The sequence below is a fragment of the Neopsephotus bourkii genome, unplaced genomic scaffold, assembly GCF_033783945.1.
Source record: "Neopsephotus bourkii isolate Nb327-2 ecotype Australia unplaced genomic scaffold, CSIRO-AGI_Nbou_v1 NB_593, whole genome shotgun sequence".
NCBI lineage: Eukaryota > Metazoa > Chordata > Aves > Psittaciformes > Psittacidae > Neopsephotus > Neopsephotus bourkii.
In genome coordinates, this window is record NW_026901094.1 from 1214146 (window position 1) to 1240458 (window position 26313).

At 47.8% G+C, this 26313-nt stretch overlaps 2 protein-coding genes across 11 annotated transcripts in view; one reads left to right on the plus strand and one right to left on the minus strand.

The window, feature by feature from the left end:
* Positions 1-26313, minus strand: part of CAMTA1 (calmodulin binding transcription activator 1) — a 286114-nt gene that overhangs the window by 226774 nt on the left and 33027 nt on the right. For 8 of the 10 annotated variants that reach the window (XM_061351587.1, XM_061351577.1, XM_061351589.1 and 5 more), the window contains exons 1-2: positions 7958-8089; positions 4956-5049 (exon numbers count right to left, since the gene is read on the minus strand). The exons of 1 other annotated variant lie outside the window; for it this stretch is intronic. In XM_061351587.1, coding sequence (XP_061207571.1) covers positions 4956-5022 — 67 coding nt within the window. In that variant the 5' untranslated portion in view covers positions 5023-5049; positions 7958-8089. Of the gene's footprint in view, positions 1-4955; positions 5050-7957; positions 8090-8265; positions 8270-26313 lie in introns of those variants that run through there. One more of the 10 variants, XM_061351580.1, reaches the window with a different exon arrangement.
* DNAJC11 (DnaJ heat shock protein family (Hsp40) member C11) lies at positions 8074-23169 on the plus strand. The gene is made up of 16 exons (XM_061351602.1): positions 8074-8230; positions 11095-11224; positions 11961-12034; positions 13177-13278; positions 17080-17208; positions 17833-17955; positions 18158-18231; positions 18865-19054; positions 19394-19479; positions 19893-20009; positions 20776-20931; positions 21211-21280; positions 21390-21447; positions 22031-22173; positions 22591-22720; positions 22930-23169. The coding sequence occupies exons 1-16, from the start codon at positions 8159-8161 to the stop codon at positions 22953-22955; spliced, it is 1680 nt and encodes a 559-aa protein (XP_061207586.1). The 5' UTR covers positions 8074-8158; the 3' UTR covers positions 22956-23169.

A 26313-nucleotide genomic window follows, 5' to 3' on the forward strand; every position in this document is an offset into this window, starting at 1 on the left:
CAGTATATTCAGGACATTTCTTTTTGCCTTCTGGTATAAGAAGACAATCCAGTTATTCAGTTTAAAGAGGTAATGTGATTGTCATGCGTCGTAGCCCCACTTATAACTTTAGTGCAGTCTTCAGTAGGGAACATGGAATGGTTGTTTTTTATCTCTCTTTTTTAAGCTGTGATCATCCTATAATGAGCTGTATCGCCTGGTTCCTGCTCTCTGGGAATGCTTCCCCCCCTCATCCTGACCTCTCTGCCCAGAAATGCTGCCCCACAACAGGGACAGCACCAGCTCATTGAATGCCACCAACAGCACACACAGAAACCCCCACAGTGACCAAGAGCGCTCCAGGAAAATGTCATTGTCTGGGATTCCAATTTCCCCCTCAGCACATAGGAGCCAGAGCAATCTCCGGGTTAGTTTGACATCAGATCTCCAGCGAGAGCTGAAGCAAATAGTAACAGAAAAGTACATTGAAGTCTCAGATCCCTAAAGGTATGCTCCTAAATTTCTGTTCTTACTTTCAAACAAGTATCTTTTCCAGGGTACTTAACTCCTCTGAAATTGGGCTGCTGTCTATATTAACTGAATAAATACAGATCTAGGAGCCTGATTTTAGTCACCAAGGTATGAAAATGTCACCCTCAGGCACTGGAAACAGAAGAATGAGTAATGGAAGACAATGAACGGATGCTGTTAGCAGTGGCAGAAGGTGTTCAAAGCCATGTAGATTCAGGAATTGGAAGCCAGAGGCAAACCAAAGTGAATCAGTCTGCTCCAGAGGAAGTGCTGACACAGCCCAACAGCCTGTCCTGGAGTTCCTAAACCAAGTTCTAGTTCACACATTCCTGTGATCTATTTTGTGTCCAGCAAATGAAGCACCACTGACAAACAAGAGCACTTGTGCTTCTGAAGAATATCACTGTGAAAAGTGGATTCCAGTCTGTAAAGGGCTCCACCATGCTACACATTCACAAGAAGGAACTTTTTCATCCCTATTTAAGAATAGATAAAACCAGTGGAAGTGTAATCCCAGTATCAACAGCTAGACTCACACTTTGCTTGCAGGAGCACCATGACAATGCAGCTACTCCAGTTCTCTCCTGGGTTTCAGCCCAGTGCCTTATTAGACAAAACCTTTTCTTCCTTGTCATCAAGGATACACAGCAGTCCTTATGAACAAAAATGATTGGTTTAATATCTTCTCAGTAGCCTTAGCTACACAGCTGGGTTTTCTTCCTAGATTTGCCTAAACCTTGTCCAACCATGAAAACTATTCTTTCCCATATGACCCAGGAGAATTGCACAAACAGCACATGTAGCAAACACACAGGAACAGCCAAACCATCCTTATATGGTTTCATTTGTGAGTTCTTGACTTTCCCCTCAACTTCTTCCCCTTAAGGCCAGGAACAGTAATACCTTCCCCCCCCCTCCAAGTGGAGTAAATCAGTTCCTACATTTTCAGCAGTAGAGTGAAAATTTAGATGTAAAAGAGTAAAGACCATGAAAGAGGCCTATTATTCAACAACACCACAATCTGCAGCTGCTAAGACAGGCATAACAATTATTTACAATACCCACAGTGTGAAATGTAAAGTATTTCAGCCTGGGACAGCACACAGATAAAACTAGGCAGGTAATCCTGTCAGAACTGCAGAACAGGGGCAAGGCCAGACCATCCCTACACTGATTACCCTTTTCACTGCACTATGAATTGAAACAGGTCTTTACCAAGCTGTTAAATGATAGCAAATCACTTTGATTTAAATACAGTGTCTGTATTTAATGTTTATCTAAAGGGCTATTTCTGCCAAAAAGCCCTTACCGTGCACTGAGCAACACTACAGCACCAGCCGGGATTAGATACATACTACCAACTCACCTATAGTAACCACAAAATGCAGCTTAAAATAACTCCCACTGACTCCTTGGAGTGGGAGACACATTCAAAATTAGCAAGTGCTCCTAAAGAAAAGAACTATGCATAAAATTACTTCTTTTTAGCTGGGAAGAGAACTATTAATACTGGAATTAACTTTTATACTTGCCATGATGTCTTTCAGCTCCCATCTCTGACTAAACAGTAAAACTCGTGACCTAGTGTTGCACAATGTCAACTTTTATAGCGCCTCTTCCTGCTTAAAAGAAAAATCAAGTATATTTCTAATAATATTAAAACTAGAAGTTAATCCTGATGTAGAATTACCCATTAGTCAACATCAACTAGAAGTATAAAGAGTAAACAGATCTTGGATGCAGAAATTAGCATGGGATTATTGGAACTGGGCAGTCACCTGGATGACAAGCCTGAGGAGCAGGTTTCAGACATGCACCTGCAGGGTCTGGAGTAAATGCACTTCTGGTGCATGCTGCATTAAGCCCTTACAGTTAAGCTGGAAGTCAGGGGCATGAAATTATGTCCCCAGCCTCAAGCACCCATCACAGTCCAAACAGCTGCAGTTTGCATGAATGACAAGGAGGTTTCAGTGACATAGTGGCATCAGCTCCATACAATGGCCAATGTTTCATGACACAGTCATGGTTCCAACCATATCTCTTGCAGCTGCCATCCCTCTGACACCAAGGTCAAGATCTGCAAATACAATGACTACGAAATTTTGTCTGACAAACCACTTACAAGCAAAGGAGTGATACTGAATTTTAAGATCAAAGTATACAAGTCAGTGATTCACCTTCCTCTCCTGCTCGCTTGCAAGACGCAGACTAAACACAAACATGATATTAGGTGCTTTGAAAAGCTCCACTTGCATTTGAGAATTTGCATCAAGTGCTACAATCCTGGCTGACAGGATGTGACTCTCAGCTAAGCACCCTCTTCTGCTAGCTCAAGAGCTCTGTCTACCAGACCATGACACCTGAATCACTCCCAGGGCACTAACTCCTACTGCTGCCACCACTCACCCTGGCAAGCTGGAGCATCAGCGGGACACCAAGCAAAACAGAGCACACATTTCCCAGGGCTCCCCTGCCACTGAAACCTGAACACTGACAGGATTGAGACACAACAAACCCCCACAAGCCAGTCTAGTAGACAACTGTCTGTCCTCGGGGTCATATAAAATACCACATGCTGGAGGGAAGAAGAAAGAGCGAGGAGCTGGCAGCACCCGCAGCAGTGATTGTGCTGATGCCAAATCTGGTCCTATCTGCGCATTCCAGGCACTGCTGAGCAGGCAGCACGTGCTGCGGTGCCGGCGTTGGCAACAGTGACGCTCAGCACAGCTCATGGCCACCAGCCACCTTAAAGCAACAGCACCACACCACTAACCTTCAGTGGCACCAACATAAACCAACATGGACACAGAGCTCTAACACACAGCACCCTGCTGGCATTGCCACCAGTGAGCAGGAGGTACTGGGAATGCTGCAAGCTCTGGGGAACCAGCATGACCATGAGGATACACAGCTCCCTGCCAACGCTGACTGTACTCCAGTTTTAGCAACCCTACAGCTTTCCAGATTGATGGGGAAGGATTTCAAAACTCAAAGAGCATAACAGATTTACATCCGAGTTTACAGGAATAGCTCAATAACACACATGCAGAAAAATAAGGAACAAAACTATCAGATCCCCAAAATATGGATTGACAGCAGCAGAAATTTGCTATGTACTATTTTAAGTATGCTTGGATCCTCAGCTCTGGTGTTATTAAACTAAAACTTGTATCAATTCATTGTGTTGTATCTGTATGAGAGCTTATACCAGTTACGACCACCTCAAAAAACAATCAGTATTTCATGTTATTTATACAATAAATCAAACGTGCACATTTCCCAAAGGACAAAGGAGAAATTGTAACTCTTTCATCAAGAGAGTGAACCTGGTGCTGTTCCTCTCCTGTGACATGTGGCCTAAACTTAACAAGGATTTTAGGGCGTCCTGTAGCACGCAGAGCTCCTTATGGCAACAACAGGAAAGTATTTCAAACCTAGCAGAAAAGAACTGATATTTATGTCTGCCAACCAGTCACACCTTACCCACCCTTCACACCTCTTCCTGCTCCTACTATTACCAAGATCTTGGTACACAGAAATGCCCTCTGCCCCTATAGCTGGTGCCAGGAAGAGCCAAGGGGCAGGGGGCAACCCACAGACTGCAACCAGGAACATTTTCAAGGGCAGTTTGCTTTTGACTTTTGGGGGATTAAAGTCAGCCTTCCAAGAACAAGCATGAAGATATCCCAAGGAGAGCTATGCTACTAATGAGGATTTTCTTGCTGCTTGTCAGTGGCTTCAGCCACTTCTGCTGCCACTGGATGAGTAGTAAAGTGAGTGAGTAGCAAAGGCCTTTCTACCGCACGGCTCTCTGCAGGTGTGATTAAATCTGCCTCTTACTTCCCCAAGTCCCCAAGTGGACGATCATGCCTCAGTTACAGAGATAATTTCTCAGAATGAAAGAGCCAATAAGCACCGATTCCTCTGGGCATCTCAACAGCATTAACACAAAATGCAGTAAAAGGCATCAGAGTAGCAGAAAGCAATTCAGCCCTCGTGGAGGCAACCTGATCACTGTGCACTCCAAATGCTGCCGCCACACAGGCTTCAGGCACAACACGGTACAAGCAAACGTGACCCTGAACCATCACCTCTGGACAATGGCCTTGGCTGCACCTGAGCAGGATGAGTGCATCTCTCCCTTCTCTCTTTTTTCTCATTACCACACACAGAAGCAGAGCCTGGTACAACTGCCAGGCCAGGAGGGTGCATGCAGGGACACAGTGAAACACATGAGTCCCACAGGGGTTCTAGGTACAGACCCGAGCACAGAGCGTGTGGGTCAGGATGAGGGGCACCACTGGGACTTCATGCAAAACGGAGGAGAGGGAAGTTCACAGAACTCAGCTCAGGTCTGAGGGGTGGCCTTTGCCTCCCAAGGGGAGTTACCCCACAAAGTCCCACAGGAAGGCTCCAAAATGCACTCAATTAGCTGTTCCTTTTACCTTTTTGCTCTACCCAGCATTTCTTCAAGAGCACTGTCATCTCTGGCTTTGGCATCCTACTCATCATCTATGAATTCATGTTGCCGTTTCCTCCCTGAAAGGAAAAAGTCCCATAGTCAGTCATTTGCTGCACTGAGGAAAGGACAAATTTGACAGAGTATTTCTGCCACTGTTCAAGTTTAAAGACAATTGCTCCTTGAGCAGCACTGCGAGTTGCATGCTCTTCTACAGTGTCATTCATCAGAAACCAATCAGCCTGTGTTGACTCCAGAAACTTACCCCAGATTTACCTGTAAGCAGCTGAAAAGCTCAGACCTGCCTGGAGAGAAAGAGCAAGGCAGTGACTCTTCCAGAGTGAAAACATTCCCAGCAACAACAAGAGACACCTGTGCCAAGCCAACATCTTTATTTGATTTTAAAACATTCAGGAAGTGTCAATCCGTATGGGAAAGAAGGAGTACAACACAGAGAGCATGCCCAATGTTAGGGAATCCTTCATTCCACATATCACACAAACCAAATTAAAAATAAAACTAAACACAAGTGTACAAAGCAGAGACAAAAAAAAATCAATTTTCTCAGAGATAACATGAGGGACTCCCACAGGAGCTGGCAAATTCTGGAAGAGAGAAAGAGATTATATTTTATGGGAAGAGATTCAATAACCATTCTTCTCCCATAAAGCTACTGATGGAGGATTGTCACTGCTCCATAGACACACTGTGCACATTTCAGGACAACAGTAACAGAAAATCAATAGCATCTTTTATACGTGAAAAGACATTATCTCTATGGACTCCTAGCACTAACAAATGGGACCAAGACGACCTCTGCTAAAATTCAGCAGTCGGCATCAATCTGGCTATGAAGAGGGGCAGTGAATGCAACCAAAGGGCGCCCAGATTACACTGACCCCCCCAGCACACTCTCCTCTGGTCATTAGGAGGCAGGAGCTCCCTCAGGTGCTAATGTGACAGCTTGGATAAGGTCGGCTCAATTTATGGCACTCTTCAGTTTTTCCCTCCACTGAGCTAAGATAGAACTAAAGTTAATATAAGCAAGAAAACACTTTGTGTGGGGGCAATAATCCAGCCATGACTATGTGATTCCAGCTCCTAAGGAAATCTGCTGAATGAGGCCACTCGCACAACACAAGGGAAAACCATTCGCCATCCTGCTCAGAGAAACGATTCAGGAGATGGAAGGACTCACTGGTAGTTCTGGCTGTAAAGAAGCAAAACTGAGCCTGGGCACCTCTGCCCCTTGCCACTACCCTGGAGAAACAAACACTGATGTTTTCTGCAGCTTTAAACAACTTTTAGCTCCCAACCTGGTTTTCCAGACAGGAACAGTGACAGCTCCTGCCCCTTTCTCACCCCACAGCACTGCTCACTTCCCTGAGCTCAGAAACACTGGAACTCTGCATGCATCCTCTTCCAATGCATCCAGATGCTTTCCAATGAACCCAGGGTCTTACTCCCTCATCACAAGATTCTCAGCACAGCACCACAGCACTTTATTGTGCCACATGTAGAACCTGCGCGTAGCAATGCGGGCAAAAGGAATGCTCACCCTGAAGCAAACCAGGTAAAGCAGTCAAGCACAAACAAGTATTTCCCTTTTTTTCCTTTCTTTTTTTTCCCCCACATTGCTCTTTGCCATGGATATTACATTTCCACTGGTAAATGTAAAGCTCTTTCTACATGCTTAGAAAGCACAGTTCATATTTAGCTCCCCAGAGTCGTATTTCCGTCCTGTAGCTCCCTACCAAGATCTGTGGACCATTCCCAAAAGTTTTCCCTGGATCCCTGGTGGCACACATGGAACAGTGGGCAGAGCTGGCAACAAGTGCTGCAGCAGGGGAGGGATCTGGTAACACTGCCACAGCGCCAAGGGCCACACAGCTCCTGAATCCCACCAGACAAACCCATCTTTAGGTGGTTTCCCAGCTCCTGTGTTCTCAGCCCTTCACCTCACTGCGAGCAGAGAGGAACTTCCATAACACGATCAATACTTCCATGTTAACTACACTTGGATTGGAAAACAACTTACTAAATATTAAAACGCTCCTGTTTTCAAACAAAAGTTACATGAAGATCAAATCCAAAATGGATCCGCTGAGTGTTGGGATGGGAAAATACCGCTTCAGCTTCACTCTATAGAGTGCACTGGTGTTAGTGAGAGATCCTCAATCGCTGCTCTTCAAGGACAGCAGTACTCCAACATCACTAGCATCTCCTACACAAACATCACATCTAGACACCAGGGAACATCCTCCCTCCAGCTTTATTTTAAAGCCAGGAAAGGCTATAACTCCTTATGGCAGCAATAAAGCCAGTTAACACTGAGACCTGCCAGCGTGCTCTGTAAGGCTGCACGGGCTGGAGCACAGATCGGGAACCCCTTCTACGAGTAACTGTCCGCTCGCCACGCTTTGGGGCATTTCCCGCTATTTCTCTACTGGGCACAACTCGCCGAGTGCCCTCTCGTGGTGAGCCCACCGCCAAGACCGCGCTCTTGGAGCACAAACCCTGCGGCCACGTTCTCTGTAGTGAAAAGCCAAAGCAGCTCCGTTTCTCCTGGTGCCAAACGAGCCCTGACCCTGAGGCGGGGTCCTTGCTTCAAGCCAGCGGGCTCCAGACGGCTGAGCTAGCCCGTGCAACCCCGATTTGACCGGACAACGCTGCATGGGTCTGCGAGTCACCCTGTGAGAGCAGGGAGCTGCTCATGGGACCGAGACACAGCAAGGCTCAGGAATCATTCGGGTTGTGCCGGGCAGCGCCTGCAGCACCTCAGCAACGTGGGAAAGGGCCGCTCACCCAGGCAGGCCACCCACTCCCCCCCAAACCCGGGACAGAGGTGCTATGGGGCGTGAGAAACACCCCAGTGCGCGGCAAACAGCCCCGCTCCCAACGGGGGCCCGGACCCACCGGTCCCGCAGCCCCGGCGGCCGGAGCAGACCGTGCGGATCCCGGCCGAGCCGGCCCACGCCGAGCACTCACCGCGCGTCCCGCGCCCGCCGCCGCCTCGCCTCACGGCGCTCTGGGCGGGAGCAGCCCGCGCATGCGCAAATAACACAGCGCATCCGAGCGCATGTGCAGGCTCTCTCAATCCTCCGCGCCACTGGGGGGCGCAGTAGCGCCCCTTTCCCGCCTCTGAGCACGCCCAGCCGCGCTAGCGGCGTGAGGTGAGAGGTCGGGAAGATGGCGGCGGCCTTGGCGGAGGAGGTGCCGGACAACGAGGACTACTACGCGCTGCTCAACGTGCGGCGGGAGGTGCGGCGGGGCCTGGCGGGGGGGCTCCACCGCGAGCCGGGCCGGGGTGGGCTGGGGCAGCGCGGGCCGTGACCCCTGTGCCCGCGGGGCAGGCCGGGCCGCGTCCTCAGCGAGTCCCTCTGGCGGGCGGCAGCGGGCGTGAGGCGGCCCCGGTTTGGTGCTCGCCGCGCTCCCGGTGGCTCGGAGGGAGCCTGGTCCGTGCAGGACGCTGTTGTCTCGTGGTCTTCGCGGTTTGCTCTGTGCTGTTTGCGCCTTCCCAATGCCCCGTAGTGGAAACAGGCGCAGAGCAGTGGGAGGATGCGGGGTCCTCGGTGTGGCTGAGATTAAATGAGATGTGAACTGGTGCAGCTGCGTTGTACTGGAGGTGTTTGGCTGTTAGGAGTAATTACTGTTTTAATAGCAGTACTAAAAATGTCAGCCAGATGTATAAAATGTGTACTGTATGTATATCAATATATTGATATGTATCAATGTATCAGTAGTTCATTCTGTTGAATGCAAGAGCACTCTATATACGTGTCTATATCTCTCTATATATGTACTGTGTGCATGTGTGTATAAACAGACTTCGCTTTTCCAGCATGTCAGACTAGATGTTAACAAGGGGAATGGCTTGAACCTGCCAGAGGGAAGACTGAGCTGAGCTCTTAGGCAGAAGCTCTTCCCTGTGAGGGTGCTGAGGCGCTGGCACAGGGTGCCCAGAGAAGCTGTGGCTGCCCCATCCCTGGCAGTGCTCAAGGCCAGGTTGGACACAGGGCTTGGAGCAAGCTGCTCCAGTGGAAGGGGTCCGTGCCCGTGGCAGGGGTTGGAGCTGCATGAGCTTTAAGGTCTCCAACCCAAACCAGTCTGTGGTTCTGTCAGTTTGAGCTGCAGAAGGGGTTTACAGAAGCGCTGTTACTGTGTGTAATAGGAGTTGTGGAAATCCCCATTTCCAAGGGGAAAGTGTCCGACAGTGGCTCTGTTTGCAGAACTCCCTGATGCTGGGCAGAGCACTGGGCTCTCTTTAGGAAACTCTGTGTTTCACTCACTGAAATCCAGCGGCTGGGTGACAGCATCTGTAACTCACCCTCCTGCAGTGTGCAGCCATGGAGGTTAAAACAGAGGCAGGAACCCCACGAGGGCTGGGACTGCCTGGGAGGTTAACAGCAGAGGCTGAATAGTTAACTTATCAAAGCTGGCAGTTCTTTGGCAGACCAGAAAAGGCAGCTTTGGTCAGCAGGGACTTGGAAACCAAGTTAAAATGGTCTTCAAGTGAGCGATTCCAACTGAGAGTAGTAGTAGCTGCTCTGTTAATTACCCCTTGCTAATTAAATTCAGTAGTACTACTGCGTGCAGCAGTGGAATGCAGCGCGCTCACATTTCCGTGTGCTGAGCCAGCCTGGTGTGATGCAGCAGCTTAAAATACCAGTGAGCCCTGAGCCTTCCCATGCCGCTGCTCTGCGTGCATGGCATGGTTCATCTTCCATAGATTCCAATGCACTAAAGCCATGCTGGTGTGTTTGAGGTGTTAAATGAAGCCATTTGGGCCCCAGGTAGGCAGATGGGACACCTTTGAATTGTGCCTGTGGATTTTGGTAATGAAAATGTAACTTATATGTGACTATTCCTGACTTGCACATTTCACTGCAGCTTGAGAGGATGTCAGGATTCCTTCAGCGGTTCCTAAGAGGCTATTGCTCATGAAATATTGAACCAGTGACCCAAGCTATTCGATGATGATGAAATGCCCAAGCTAGTGTTTTATTGAACGTGACATCTATGAAAAATGAAACTGCTTGTTTCTATTAGATAATCAATAGCACATTAAACCATTTATCATTAATTTGATTAAAGAAGGCTGTCTGAGGCCCATACATCCCCCCGCTTTCCCAGCCGAGTTTAAATTCTATGTCTGAGAAAGCACAAGGTAATAAGAAGAAAAAAGCCGATCTGTAGCTATCCTTGCTGTCCTGGGCCCATCAAATTTGGCAGGTATTTTGCTGTATCATTTAGAAATATTAACTTGAAATAGCACAAGTGTGCAAAGAAAACATTTATTCTAAGCTGTCCTCAAAATCAAATGGATTTCTGTCTTTGGTGCACAAATGAATGGATTTATTTGATGAAAACCCATGTTCTGCTTACCGTGGATTGGGAAAAAAGGTCTTACTTTAAGAAACGAGCTTTTGGGGCTTTAATTTCCACAGTGAAAGTCTGGGAACTGTAACAGCCTCAATTGCTGAAGAGCATTAAGAGTAAATGGAGTATGTGTCTTTAAAGTCTGCTTTCAAAACGTGTTTTCTGGGTGCCCCCTCCTCGCTGGTGTATTCCTGCCCCTCTAAGCCCTGCTGTAGCAGAGGGGTAGTGTTTCCTTGCAGGAGGCAGGCAGGTCCCTGTTGTGTTTCAGTTACTGTGCTCTGTGCATGCCTCCTGGCACAGCAAAGTAGATTCTTGTTCCCCGTGCCCAGGGAAGGTTATTGCATTGATTCTGAAAGAGCCATCACAAATGCATTTCCATCACGTGTCCTTGGAAGGAGGCTGGATGATTTTATTTGCTCTTGTTCTGCATTGAACTGAGGAGACAGTAGTTGCCTAATGAAAATGAGGTATGTTTGTTGGGGCTCTTTACTCAACTTTTCATACCTAGATAAGCGCTGCTGAGCTATTGCTGTCATTTGTTGCACTGTAAGTAGTGTGGACGATACTGGTGAACATAAGTGAACGTTTTCCTGCCTCATGTAATGACACAGAAGTCCGTTCCTCATTTTGTGTCAGTAAAAGCAGTGTAATGGGCTGCTGATCTTCTCTTGTAGGGCTGATCTTGAGCATGGTCTTTTTCAGGTACCTTTGGTTGTGCTTTAATTGAGTTTCACTGCTCTCCTCAGGCCTCCCAGGAGGAGCTGAAGGCCGCCTACCGCCGGCTATGCATGCTCTACCACCCCGACAAGCACAGGGACCCGGAGCTCAAGACGCAAGCAGAGCGGCTCTTCAACCTCGTGCACCAGGCCTATGAAGGTCAGTGGAAGTCTGGGGCTGGCAGAAACTGTGTTCAGGGGTTTAGCAGGAGGGCTGTGTCTCCATGCTTCTTGAGGAAGATCTATCATGTTCCAAAGTCGTAATTAAATTTGCTGACACTTAGCGATGCTTTGTTTCCTCCCCTGCCCTGTAAATCAGAGGAACAATGCATGACAAAGGCAATGGCTTTCTGAGAGATTCAAATTCCACATGCATTTGTGCAGTTCCCCTGTAGCTGGTGTTTGGCAAGGCATGACCTGCTTCATGGCATTGCCTTTGTTACTGTTTGGCATGTCCCACATGTTTGGACTGGGTGGGAAAGGGTCAGTGGACAGGGATGACGATGGAAATCACAGCCCAGGGACTGGCAGAGGTGGGTGTCAATCCTCCACAGGGTTTGCAGGGACTGCTATCATGGAATTGCTAATAGTGCTATTGATTTTAGAGGGCTTGTGTCCCACTTCCGTCAGAGGAAGCAACATTAAAACCCCCTCAGTCTGCATGTCTCCTGTGTTGTCTTCACTTTCTGATTTTAGAAGTAAGAGAAAACCCCCGAAACCAGGAATTTGCTGGGGGAAAAGTCAGTGTGTCCTGTTAATACACGTGGAACTTAATGTAAAACTTGGATGAGCAACATGTTTCCAGGATCTCTGCTTGGACTGCAAATAACGCTAGAGTGTTGGTCTGAGAAGACCAAGCACTGAGTTCTCTCCTCTCTTTTGATTTTAACTTGCAGTGCTTAGTGATCCACAGACCAGAGCCATCTATGACATATATGGGAGGAGAGGACTGGAAATGGAAGGATGGGAGGTGAGAGAATGTAGCACCTTATGGGCAGTGGAATCGACTAAACTCACCTTTACTGACATTCTATTCTATCGAGCTGCACCGACACCTCGATGGTAACAAATGCCTGTTTGTTTGCAGCATCCTTGTTCAGTTATTTCTGTCTCTGCTGCAACACCGTGATGGATTTTCAAAGAATACTTCAGGGTTTCACTTGACAAGAGAACAATAAGCCTGACATTGAGAGTTCCCTAATAGGATATTACCGTGACAGGCAACATCTTTGTCTGAGATAGATGTGTTGTTATTGTCCATCGAGTCTCATCTTTTTCTCTGAAATCCTTTTTTTCCCAGCCTTAGCTGCCTCTGAGTTTGAAATTACTTTTTCTTTCTGGGCTTTTGGGGGTTGGGTTTTTTGTTATTATTATTTGGTTTTTATGGGCTTTGAAAGAGAGCTTCTCCGCTTGTGGCTTTCCTGTTAAGTCCCCTTGTTACCCTCTGCCAGTCGTAGTTGATTGCACAAGGCTGCTTGCTGCAGAATCATGTTGTATTGGGTCAGGTCAGTACCGAGGTCAAGGTCGGAGTCAGTAGCAAGAAATGTGGAGCAGTGGCAGCGTGTAACAGTTTTGAGCTGCTTGTGGCAGGCTCAATCTTGTTCTGAAAAGCCCAGTCCAGTATTCTTTCTATCCATACCTAGAGCCTTACCTGTTTGAAATCCCTTGTTCCCTGAGCCATGTAAGGTAAACAGTGTAGCCTAAAATCCCAAATCTCTCCATCAGTTACCTTAGGCCAGAAACTTGCAGTCATTCTCATTTTTGTGTCTCCACCTAGCAGAGAAGTTAACAGAGCTGTTGGCAGTGGCTGTGCTGCAGTATCTTGTACCTGTGGTTTGAAAGCTTTTTGGCTTGGTTTTGTCAAGGGAATAGAAATAACAAGATCACTTTCCCTCTCTCAAAGCATGGGGGTTTCTCTCATCCGTGCCGTTTGATCTGGCCCAGGTTTTTGCTTCCAAACTCTGAGCATGGAGGTCGGTGCAGAGTGGCTTACAGTACAAGCAGGGCAACATGCTAGAGCACAGCAGGGCAGTGGGGCTCATCCCATTAGAAGGGTGATACCCGAACATCCTCTCTCTGGTAATCTCTGGGGTTTCATTTCTTTCCGAGCAGGTTGTGGAAAGGAAGAGAACTCCAGCTGAAATCAGGGAAGAATTTGAGCGTTTGCAGAGAGAGAGGGAAGAGAGAAGACTGCAGCAGCGAACTAATCCAAAGGTAAGGAAAGACTTCATCCTCGTCTGAGGAGTCAATCTGTAAATCATTACGGATATGCAGGGTGTGACGAGCCTAGGTGAGGGGCTGTAGTAAGTAGCTACACTTAGTGAGTTACTCTTCCTTTTCTGAACATGAAGTTTCTTTGGGCAGTGTAGGGAAAACAGATGATTCTCTGAACAGCAGTCCTCTACTGAAAGCTCTTTTTTCTGTTGAGACGTGTGAGCAAAATATCTCTTTCAGCAGTTTCAAGAAAACAGACTTAACACTGAAATGTTTGTGATTTCTTTCCAAGTATTCCAGACGAAATGAAACTCCCTGCAGCACCTGACAGGTCTTCCCTTGGACATGCTGGAGTGTCACAGCAGCACAGGGAGCTATTCAAACACAGCTTAGAAACCAGTGAAAAATGCAAGGCAGGTACCAAAGCAGTTGCAGAGCAGAACCCTTCTGCTGCAGCACCATGAGCAAAGCGAACCTGAGCAGGGCTGGGGGCTTGCCAATGCCACAGCTAGAGCCTGTTGCAGCAAAGCTTGCTCATGTTAAGGCTCATGGAGTATTCCATTCCAGGTTGAATGCCTCTGCTGGAGATGAGGGTGATCAGGGCACAGGGTGTTCTTGGAGAGGGACAGGGTTATCTCCACCTTGTGCTTTGGAGTTTGATATTTTATCTGTATGTGGTACTAAAAATCGGAGCTGCACTGTAAGCCTCAGCCTCTGAGTCCTGGGATAAAATCAGCCATCTGGGTGATAACAGCAATTGCTGACTGGCAGCCTATGGAAGCGTCTCTCCAGGCAGTGTTCCTGTGGAATGGGGTAATGCAGCTGGGATCATTTCATACACAAGCGCAAGTTAGTTTAAATTTCCAACATTTTGTCAGGTCTATAAAACAGCTTCAGCAAAATAAAGCATTTTAACCAGGAATGTTGAGCAATAACCAGATGTAGGCAATTTGGCAGGCTTCGAATCGAGTCTTCTGTTTGCTTTTAGAGCTTTGTTTTTGCTTTCAAAGACATGCAGAAGGGTTGGAAAGTTCATTATTTGATTTGAGAAGAACTGCATCCTGTGAGGAGAAATGAAACCCTGTTATTTCCCCGCTGCAGAAGGTCAATGCAGGTCTCTCAGGGCTTAGTCTGGCACAGCTTCTCTTAAGTCACCTTCTCGAAGGCAACCCCCTAAGAAAAAAGGCAAGGAGGGGTCTGTTCTTCTCTGCCACACCTCTTAATCCCATCAGCAAAGCCTGTTTTCACATTCACAGGACAGCAAATGCATGTAAAAGTCAATCCCAGATAACTCTGATGGTTCTGTAGCCCTGTTCCTCAGCCTCCTGCCCTGCTGGGCTGGTTCACAGCATGTTCTCTGTGTGCTGCTGACTTCCAGGCAGAGCTTTGTGGCTTTTTCCCTGCTGTTCTTTCCTTGGGGAGGGCTTCTCCATTCCCAAGGGGCTGAGCAGGTGGCTGATGGGGGGCTGCGAGCAGCAGCGGTCCCCCGCTATCATCCGGTGGCATAGGGGGGTGCTCTGGTTCTCCAGGGATATTTTTAACTTTACCATCTGCTGCTTTTCCTGTGCTTGTGCCTGAGCCAGTTCCTTTGCTGGGATCTATAGACCTCTGAGGGTGACTTCACCTGCCAGGCAGGAGGGGAGATGCCTGCACGGAGCCCAGCCTTCCCCTCGGCCAAAGGTGGCTCAGCACAGGACCCGCTGAGGAACAGGGAAGGACCGGAGATGCTCCTTTCCTCCGAGTGGGTCTTTCATAGATAGGTTCAGGTGTTCTTTTTCCATTGGGAGGGATGTTTGTAGGTGTGAAAAAGGAAATTGTAAGCTTTGAATATGATTGAAGAAAGGAGGTGCAGTGAATTCCGGGGTTGTCCGTGGCCCTTGGTGCATCTTTACAAAGGGCATAAGCATTGTGGTACCAATAAACACAGCACAGTAAGATGGTTTCAGTGGGTCTTTTAGTGCAAATTCTTGAGAAAGCTTTATTGCTGCTTGTGTCCTGTTCTGAGTTGAAAAGACAGAGTTTTCTGCCTTTGCCATTCAAATTCCTCATGCTTACTACACTGCTTAATATCCCTTGTTTCATAGAATCATAGAATCATAGAATGGTTAGGGTTGGAAAGGACTTTAAGATCATCAAGTTCCAACATGTTTAACTTGGAATTCCAAGTTGCTGTCTGACAAATGTTCTGAATGTGGTGTTCCACATGGAAAACACTCTTTCTGCTCTGCCTCTGTTACAAAGATCTTGAATTTTACACTTCCTTGAATCGGGAAGCATCCAGGAAAAATGGAAATAGTCTCTCTTTAGTTAAAATAAATGCTCACTTGTTTCTAGATGCTTTTGATCCGCCAATCTAGAGCACATTTGCTGGAATCTCATTGAGTGCAGCTGGAGCCTTTGTTTCTCTTTGGCTGTTTTACTCCATGTCTTTCCAGAGGGCTGGATTGCAGCGCAGGACTGCGCTCGCTACTTCCTTCACAGTTGATGTTTTGCCTTTGCTTCCCTCTTGTTTTGGCCTTGATTCAAGGAACAGCAGAGCGTAGGAGAGGGCTGAAACTGAAGAAGCTGCAGCGTCTGGAAAGCAGATCCCTTGAAGGTGACTTTGCAGAGGGTTCCTGGAGAGTGGCCTTCTGCAGAAAGGGCAGGAGCTCCCTGCTGTTCAGAATCCTCTGGGAAGTGATTGCCCCTCTCCGTGTTAAAACATTTATCCAGTTGTTGCTGCCTAAGGAATCAGAAAATAAACATGGAAAAGAGGTTGGGAATCTCCACAGAAAATAAGTAGTTGGGAGTCAAAGGAGAGGGAGGTTTTGAGCCCCGTCAACTCCACAATTCTTCTTGTATTTATGGTTCAGCATTTGATTACAGTGGGGGGAGCAAGGGATTGAAATAGGAATTTATTCCATCCATGCTTGCACTCTGTGCAAAGGGGGGTTGTACCTAAACAGCTCTTGGGTTTCTTTATACATATTGCTCCAAGTTTATTCTGTGCTTGTGCACAGAGGGGTTTCTTTATTGCAATTGGTACATTTTCTATGAGCTGGGGTGCTGTTTAATAGGTCTACAGGGAAGGTTTCCAAAGCCTCTTGAAGTTATATGACCCAGACAAGGATCTAATCATGCCCTTCTCAAAGAAACCTGCTCTTGCAGTTCGTCTGAGCGAGCACAGCAGCAGGTAGCCAGACTGTTTAGCTGTGGCCTAGTTTTATGCAGGAATAAGCTGAGAAAGGAAATATTTACCCCTTGCTAAAAGTCTCTCTTTGTGAAGCATTTCTTCTGATTGCAAGATATAAACTAGGAAAAAGAAAACTTCTGGCTAACAAGGACAATTGTGAGTGAATGATGCAGCTCAAAACAAAGTGTTTCAGGTGACTCCTAAGAAGAAGGAATTGAGAAGGTTTCTGGCCAAATTCCAGTGAAGAAAATTAATGTCTAAAACATATTGCTTCAAGTTTAAAATACTGACAGAGCAGAGTCAGTTGTGGGGGAAGAAGAAACCTGCTGTGTAAGTGTTCCACCTACTTCTGGCATGTGTCACAGTGGAAGAGTTACCTGCTAGTGCTATGAGCTGCATTCCTGCTGGAAAACTGTCTTCTGTCCAGTTTATTTCATGATTTACACTGCTGGTTTAGGGTATTGTAATTGTTTGCTTTGTTTGCCCTGTTTATGGCAGAAATGCATTTTAGACTGGAAAAAGTGCAGAACAAGAAAAAAACGCCAAAAATTTACTCATAACCAAGGCTGATTTGGCCTGTGTTGGGTGTTTGTTAATGCCAAGTACTTGTTTCTCTCGTCATTCCTTAGGGAACAATTAGTGTTGGAATAGATGCCACCGACCTCTTTGACCGCTACGAGGAAGAATACGAGGATGTGCCTGGGAGCAGCTTTCCCCAGATTGAGATCAACAAAATGCACATCTCCCAGTCCATCGAGGTGAGGGGAGATGCTGCTGCAGGGGGAGCGAGGCCAAGCTAAGGAGGCCACAGAGAATGACACAGGGGGTTCTCATCTTGGTGTGTGGAAAAGCACGATCCCCAACAGGGGTGGGAAAAGGAGGGTTCCAGCAGGGAATGTGTTGGCTGTGAGGGTCCTGCCTGCAGCAAGGCTCTGTAACGACTGAAGACACGTCTCTGGTTCTCACTGAATGTGGAGTATTTAGTGTATGAGGCTGGATGGCACCCAGTCCTTAGGGTGTGGGTAAGGAAAAGAGGGGGAGAGTTTCCTATGTTCCAGAGAGCTGAAGAAGTTTAGTCTGCTGGTGAGATTAGAGGGTTTGCAGCTCAGGGTCAGGGCTTCAAGGAGGTACATTGAAGATGTCTCATACTGTAAGTATTATCTCGGGTTTTGCCATGCTTGATCTTTGATTACAAAATTCAGAGCAAATGTGGCCAAATCTGGTTCAAACACTTGGGCTTAGTGAATAACAAGGAGTCAGCTGGAATGTTACCTGTCCCTGCACTTGCACTCTCTGCAGTCATGATTACATCCTTGCAGAACATGCATTCAGTGTGTGAATCAGGCTCAGAGTGATTGGTGACAACACATTCATCTTCTCAGGCACCACTGACTGCCACGGACACAGCAATACTGTCTGGTAACCTTTCCACCCAGAATGGGAACGGAGGTGGATCGATTAATCTTGCTCTGAGACGAGTGACATCTGCCAAAGGATGGGGAGAGGTAAGAGTACTCCTGTTCCGCATAGAGTACTCCCTGTTAAATGGATTTACATCCAATCTATTTGAGGCCACTTGGATAAAGGAAATAAAGGATATTTCCTTTAAGGGACTTCAGCTCTGGTTACTCAGAAGCCTGTGAAGTATTTTGTCACTGTTGTAAAAGATGTTTTCTTCTAACAATTTGGCCTTGTGCATTTCAACAGCTGGAGTTTGGAGCAGGAGACCTTCAGGGACCCCTCTTCGGTCTGAAGATATTCCGTAATCTTACACCAAAATGGTAAATATTAGGAAGATGGTCTCATGGTTCATATTGCACACTAAGGACCTAAACAGATTGAATTCCCTACCATGTTAATTCTGGATTTGTTTTCTATCCTACAAGTAAGGTATTTCTTCTTTAGATTTCAGGTCGCTCTTTAGTGCTGATCAGAATGTGTGTTCTTTTTGTGTTGGTGTCCTCCCTTTTCATACTTACAGTTTAAGGGAAGTCTGTGTTCCACATCCTTAGATTTGTATTTGAAATTGTGATGATTTGTGATCATGAGCCATGATCTCACAGTGAGAGCAGCAGAGGTTTGCTCTGGGGGCAGAACAAAAAACGGGGGAGCTCTTCTGGGGTTTCCATGTGTGGGATGGAGTTCCTGACAGCAAAAGAGGAAGTGATACGTCAGATTTTAAGGAAATAATGCCAAATTTGCCACTAGTGTGGTGTCTGTTTACAGACCCATAAACCAGGGCCTGAGCCTGCTCTTCTGGGCCATGTTGTGGTCGGTTTTGAGTTGTTCCTGAAGCCCTCGGGCATCATGCTCTATGCAGGGTAGTGTCTGCATGTTCAGCAGGGCTCCTGGGCAGGAAGGGATTGGAGGCCAGGCTGTGTCTCATGGCTGATGAGGCTCTCTGTGTCTCCTAGTTTCATCACTACAAACTGTGCGCTGCAGTTCTCATCCCGAGGGATCCGCCCAGGCCTCACCACGGTCCTGGCCCGCAACCTCGACAAGAACACGATGGGGTACTTGCAGTGGCGCTGGGGCATCCAGTCAGCCATGAACACCAGCATCGTGCGGGACACAAAAACCAGCCATTTCACTATGGCGTTACAGGTGAGCCTCTTGCTGTACACCAGGGGTGGGAGAGAAGTGCCTCTGCTTTCCTGCCCCTGCAGTGTTTTGGCTGTGGATAAACGAGCAGTTGGTACTGTTTGCTATGAACATGTAATGTAGGGAACCAGCTGCATGACACTTTGCACCCAGTGTTGTCATACCTAATGCAGATCAGCTCAGGTTAGGGCCAGGATACACAACACAGGCTGCAGAGATTGCAGGCTGTGACCTGTAGGTGGCAACACTGTTAGGTTTCTGTGCCACTGAAAGGATGAGAAAGGAAGTGTGGGGAGCATTCATGAGGGTACATTTTCACTGTTTGTGCCTCTTGTGTTTCAGCTGGGAATCCCCCACTCTTTCGTGATGGTCAGTTATCAGCATAAGTTCCAGGATGAGGATCAAACACGAGTGAAAGGTTCTGTCAAGTAAGTGCAGAAGAGGAAATTCACATTGCTCATGGCTGAAGGATCTGTCCTCTCCTGCTGTTGGGAGCCTCCAGCTTCTGTGGTCTTTGGGGATCTGGTTTTCATTAATCAAACCTGGTAAACGCTCAAGTGAATGACTTGAAGGCTTTGCTGTGTGCCTCTTCAGATAAACTTGTGTGTGATATCTCTGTATCATCACCAGTAAGAAACCCAGGTCTTGTACTGTGTGTACTACTGTACAAGCTAAAAAGGCTAATCTCATCTTGCCAGGTACACACTGAATCTTCCAGTAGCCAACGTGTGCTGCACACAGATGTATTTCCATGTTTTACTTGTTGGGGAATTACAGGATTCAGCAAAGAGCAATTCAGGAGTCTTCCCTGTCTTACATGGGTTTGGTTCTCTCTTTCTAGGGCGGGTTTCTTCGGGACCATAGTGGAGTACGGAGCAGAGAGGAAGATTTCCAGACACAGCATTTTAGGAGCCACCGTCAGTGTTGGTGTTCCCCAAGGAGTGTCTCTGAAAATCAAGTCAGTTCAGGTTTACAGCTCTGAGGCTGACCATAACCTGCATTATTCTGTTTCTGGCATTCAGCTGGGATTGTCCCAGTCTTACGAGGACAATACAGATATCAGTACTGATAAATCACTGACAGGTCGCAGCTGCCCTCTAATAACAGTAGTGCCCATAAGAAGCAATGTGTGCCTTTTGCTGGCTTTACTGTAAGCTTGAGCTGCCTCTCGCAGGACCAGGGAGGGTGTGGGGACATCAAAATACTCTGAAAACACAGCTTAAAGTACATACAGCTTAAAGGAGTGCTATGGTAAGTGGGTGGAAGATGTTATGAGTAGAAGTGGGTTTAATTTCATTCCTGTTTTATAACACTGTACACAGTATATACCCGAATTAATGAGTTAACTGTTAACTAATAGATGATTATGCTTTTAACAGGATGCAGCTCAGAAAGTGGGGCAAAACTCGGGGGGGTTTCTGTACTGGGGTGCACTTTTAATTAGTGCCCACAGAGGGCGCGCCAGGATGCTGAAACTGCTCTGAAACTGGCCCAATCCAGCCCATGAAAACTGGTGTTTTCTGTGTCAGGGGTGGTGTAAGAACAGCTGTCCATCTCACCGTCGCTTTGTTTCAGTTTATCAGATTTTCACCTTTTTGAGCTCATCAGTCATCACTCCTTCAGTTCAGCAGTTGTTCAGCAGCATACACTGCCCTAAGTGTACCTAATGAAGCATATTAAGCACTGCATTTCCTCTCACCTGCCACTGTGCCCTTTTGTTGCAGATTGAACAGGGCTAGCCAGACCTACTTCTTCCCTGTCCACCTGACAGATCAGCTGCTTCCCAGCGCTGTCTTCTATGCCACTGTGGGACCTCTAGTTGTCTACTTCGCCATGCATAGGCTGGTCATCAGACCCTACCTCAGGGCACAGAAGGAGAGGTGAGCTTGTGGTTTAAATTCAGAGCTGGGAAGTCCCACTCGAGTGCTTGTGGATGCCAAGGTTGGGATATCCAGCTGAGGCACTGTGGTTCACGAGCCATCGGTGCTCCTGAGTTCTGGAAGCAGAGCAGCCTTCAGAATTACCTTGAAAGGTGGGGAAGAACCCTAAACCTGAGCTTGGGGGTCAGTTGTGATTGGGGTGGGCTAGCAGAAATCTGCCACTCTGGCTGCATCCCATCCACTGCCTAGACCTGATGTGTGTTGACTTCCTCGTGGCAGGGAGCTGGAGAAGCAACGGGAGAGTACAGCCAGCGACATCCTTCAGAAGAAGCAGGAGGCTGAAGCTGCAGTAAGTGCTTCTCAGAACTAAGTCCCCTTGGTTCAAGGAAGCTGTTTGCACTCCTGGCTTTTCTCTTTCGGACACTGTCTGACACTGCCTCTGTTTGCTCTTGTGACAGGTCCGGTTAATGCAAGAGTCTGTCCGGAGGATAATTGAAGCGGAGGAAGCCAGAATGGGTAAAGATTACACCACCATTTACTTGTGCCATAAATTTGGAGAGAGGAAGGAGCAGTGCAAAGGCTGGGTGGTTGAGAGGGAGAAATGCAAGGTATCGTTTCTTCATTTCCACTCCTAATGAAGCACAGCGTAATTGCTGTTGCACATGTAGTTCCATCAGGATTCGGCTTACGGTGCCTGAGCTTAGTAGGGATCCACTGAATCTTACCTTGGGCCATGCTGTGAGGTCGATCCAACAGGCTGAAGACAACAGTCTGGAGTCACCTCACCACAAGAGAGGTGTGTGTATAAATGTGCAAGAGTGATAGTCTGAAGTTCAGTTTGCTGACAGTTTCCAAGAAACTGTTCCAAAGTGAACTGACATCCCTTTGTATTGTCACATCAATGTGGCACTGAAGTGGTGTCATTCTGTCCTAGTGCCAAGTAGAAATGTTCTTCTCTCTTGAGAAGCATGGGTCCAGGCAAGGAGGACTCAGATAGCATTGAAAGCAAGAGGGAATGCTGGGGTGTTCTTTCCATGGGGGTCTGCCTTGTAGGCAATGGGAAGCCACTCACCACATCTGTGATTTCACATGACTCCAGGTTTGATTGTGGTGAACGCCTGGTACGGGAAGTTTGTGAATGACAACAGCAGGAAGAATGAGAAGGTGAAAGTAATAGATGTGACAGTGCCCCTGCAGTGCTTGGTGAAAGACTCTAAACTCATCCTCACAGAGGCATCCAAGGTACGAGGCTGTTCTGTCAAGGCCCGGGCTCAGGGGCTTGGGTGTGTGACTCAGAATTCCCATTGAACCAAAGGCTGTGCTGACAGGGGATTTCTCCCATGTGCTGAAGCCAGTGCCTAGACCAGCTTACAGAAGCCATTCACATACCAGTATGAACCTCCAGGAGCTTCTGTTTCTCTGGGCCTTTCCAGTGCCAAAGAAACAGCATCTCTGTGTTTTCAGTGTGAGACTGTGTGGTACAGACTCTGGGCTGTAACAACCCCCTGCTTCGCTCCTGTCTGCATTTAGTTTCTTACCTCCTTGGCAACAAACTCCTTTTTAACGATGCCTCATTCTGGCACTAATAAATGACTCTGTCAGCTGAAGAGCTGTGGAAGTCCATTCCCTGATGCTCGCTGTGTCCTTCTCTGGTTCAAGGCTGGGCTGCCAGGTTTCTATGACCCCTGTGTGGGTGAGGAGAAGAGTCTGAAAGTGCTTTATCAGTTCCGAGGAGTTCTGCACCAAGTGATGGCAGCTGACAATGAGGCCCTTAGGATACCAAAGCAATGTAAGTAGCCAGCACTGCTTTGCTTCTTCCTTTGGGAACCAGTAGAGGATTGCTTTAGCTCTGAGCAGTGAAGCACACAGAACTGGGGTTCAGTTACTGGCTAAAGGGCACAGACCCCTCTTTACTCTGTCCATGGCTGGTGGTGGGTTCAAGCTGGGGTGTCTTGTCCACCAGAAGGGGTGTATCCATGTGTTGTTCTCACCCAACAGCTCACAGAATCGATGCTGATGGCTAATCTGGTGCCAGCGTGTGTCCGTAACAGTACCTGGGTCAATGGAAACCACAGCCTCCCCCGGACACTGCAAGCTTGAACAGAGACACTCTTATTTTTAACTCCCCATATAGCAGGTGGTGTCCTACCAGTGCTGAGAACCTGCTTCTCCAGGTGGCTCCACGGCAATACTGCTCTGAATTGTGGCTCAGTAACCAATAAAACAACGTGGCTCTGACTGCGCAGTGCTTTGTGCTGAGGGTGTGCGAGCGGGCACCGAGCACCACCCCTCCTGCTGCTGTCTGGCCATGGCCTATCTCCTTGCAGGGAGCAGGGAAGAGGACCTGTGCTCACTCCTCCACATACCTCCTGGGGTAGGTAACGCCTTTTTCTGCTCCTGAGAGGGAGTTTTCTCTGGCCACCACCTGGAATTCCTTTGTTGGGAAGAGGACAGAGATCATGTTTCGTCTCAAATCTGCATTTGAGATGTTCTTGTTAAGAACAAGTATGTTTGGAATCAAGTTCTTTGCCTTTTGTAGTAAAGAGGAGCTCTTCAGCTGCTCATTTCACACTATTCCAGACAAGGACACCGGCTGGAAAAGTCTTATTAATTCCTTTGCCACCTAGAATCATGTGCTATCGGGGTTTTCAATAGAGGAATGCAAGTGGGAAGAAGGAAAGCAATTCATTTAATTTGATTCTGGTGCTGCAACTATCTCTTCCCATCTAATTTATTTCTAGGGAAAAGAGGAATGTAGTTTACACTACTGCTGCCTGGGCAGTGCAGCATGGCTCTGACAGCCACTGCCAGAGGTCATTCCCTGACATACCTGGCCCCTGCTTCTGTGCAACTGTGGTTCCCTTTGCTCAACTCAGTGTGGCAGGAGAGTCTGCTCTGGGCAATCTGGCTTGAGCCAGTCTGAAAGAGATGCTCCCCCTCTAAGAACAAGTTCATACAACAAAGGGGTGTTCAGGTGTTTTTATTAAGAACAAAACTCTTCAGTTGTGACCAGCTCCTGGTGCAGGACATTATTGTGCTTGCCACCAGTGTTCTGTTCATCTGAAATCAAATGTAAAATGTGCAATAAATTATACTCGGCTGAAAAGTAGCCCACATTCCCTTTGCATCTGGAGGATGCTCTTGAAAACCAGGTCCTGAGAGGCGAGGGTTGCGAGTTCTGTAGCACCCTGTCCCGTCCTGCTGATGGACCTCTGATGGCTTGTGTGTGAAACAGCTGAACTGGAATGAGAAATTCCTCTTCCATGTCCTGTCACTGCATGAAGCATGTGGCCAAGAGTAAGAGCCAGCCTGCAGTGACTAGGACATGGCACAGTACTCCCAGGAGGAGGACTGAGAGCTGTGTTTTGGATAGGCAAGTGCAAAATAGGACAACACATTTACTGCTAATGACAAAGAGGAATCTCAGCCTGGCCCCGTGTCTATCAGAGCAATGGCAGTGGGGAGGGTTCTCATGGAAAAGGTTTGCACAATAAAACAATTGTCCCTGTTTCTGACAGCTTCCGGAGGTAGTTTCTGCTGTTACAAGTGTTTGCTTGCAGAGTCTGCATTAAAATGTAGAGAGCCAGCATTGTGATTCTGAAAGCTGCTTTGGTACTTGAGGTGCCCCATGGTGTTTCTGCACTTGAACATTAACATTTCGGAGGGGCAGAGCACGTTGTTCCTGCTCCAGCCGTTATGTCCTGTAAGAGAAGCATCTTCTGGTACAAACTGCAGGATGCCATAGAAAGGGAGGTGGCACATCCGTCTGTAACAGAGCCAGAACTGCTTCAGGTACCTGAACAAGGGGCAGGGAACACAGGCTCATCTTTTCAGCCAGAGCCTCTATGCAAGGGACAGATGAACCTTAGCTTTGAACACCTGAATTTGCAGCTCTTGTTAAAGTAAAATACCTCACAATTAATACCAACAGGAGCCTTCCCCTGTGCCCTGCTGCACATGGTGAGATGCAGCTTCTTTTCTCCTGCCAGATCACCCCCCAAGGATTCAGCTCTTGCTCTTCCCCTCCGTTCAGGTATCATGAGTGCCCTTCCCACCCGTGAAGCTGCTGCAGCAGGTTTCCTGCAGCACTTCAGGCCCTCCTCACAGTGTTTGTGGCTGTCGAGCGCTGCTGAACTGTGCCCATGCGTGGAGTCTGTGCCCCATCCTGCCCATCTCCTCCTCGGAGCCAGGTCTGGGGCCGGTCTCTCCTGCTGAACACACTCCAGCCACCTCCTCCTCCCCTCGTTTCCTACCAGTGCACAGTTTTAAAGGGACTCTAAAAACACAACCACTGCTTTCACTACCACCATTTCTGCTCGCTTGAGAAGCTGCCATTTTACAGCTGCAGCTCCTCTGGGGCCTCTGTTTAGCCCAAAATTACGGATAAAATTAAAATAGAAGCTATAACCAACCAGAGATTGGCTTCTACTACGATCCAGTGCCATTTCTGAGGAGTCGAGCCATCTTTTACCCTTGCCATGGTCTAAGGCTGCTGCTCTGAGCATGCCTGGTTGAGCATGTACAGGAGCTGAGGTGGCACTGGTACCCCTTGGGTGGTTTGAGGGCCTCAGTGCAGCCCCATAGCAGGACTGGGGGCTGTTGCTCCCACAATCTACCTTGTAACAGAGCCTGTGCAAGGAGGGCTGGGGACACCCATCAGTGCATGAGAGGTGTCTGCAGCACTTCCCATCCCTACCTGGCTCTGTGTACCGCTCAGGGAGGAGCGCTTGAGGCATCACGTCCTGCAGCCACCCGGCACAACTGCTCCACACACTGGGAAATCATAACAGCAGAGTCCTGAGTTTGGAATAAAACAGAATCATTGTTCACTTGTTTCACAGTTAAGAGGGGGAAAAAAAAAACATGGTTCATTAAAACAGTTTTAATGAAAAAATAAAGTTCTGAATTAAACTATAATTATACATGGCTGAAAGTGATCAACTAAAAGAATGGAGATGTTACTTGTTTGTTTCTCTCTGCTGATATTGTAACGTGCTGGACTTGTCAGACACCATCCAAGGGGATAAATCTGGAAAGGTAACAGAACAAGAGTCAGTCACATTGATTAGTATCGACCCTCAGGGGAAAAGAGCCAGTTCTCTTGGCAGTTCACCACTGCTCCCATCACAGCTCCAGGATCCCGTTCCACCGAGGTCCGGCTGAGCTGCAGTAACCACAGGGATGGCAGCTTTCAGAGCAGGTCCGAGCCTGGTGCAGCTCGCCACCGGCATCGCCCAAAGCCTTTCTGTTGGCAGAGTGGAGCCGCAGCTTTGGAGAACTTTGGTTATTGTGCGGGCTGGAAAGAGCAGTCGGGGGCAAGTCTTTGGCAAACTCCTCGGTGGCTCCGTGCAGCTTCTGAAGGGCTCCACACCACGGTCCTAA

Bases quoted from the DNA above. Each gene is read 5' to 3' on its own strand.
- DNAJC11 (XM_061351602.1), top strand. From the start codon at position 8,159: ATGGCGGCGGCCTTGGCGGAGGAGGTGCCGGACAACGAGGACTACTAC. The intron at 21,281-21,389 runs GTAAGTGCTTCT...CTCTTGTGACAG, and splicing joins AGCAGGAGGCTGAAGCTGCA to GTCCGGTTAATGCAAGAGTC. The intron at 22,174-22,590 runs GTACGAGGCTGT...CTCTGGTTCAAG, and splicing joins TCCTCACAGAGGCATCCAAG to GCTGGGCTGCCAGGTTTCTA.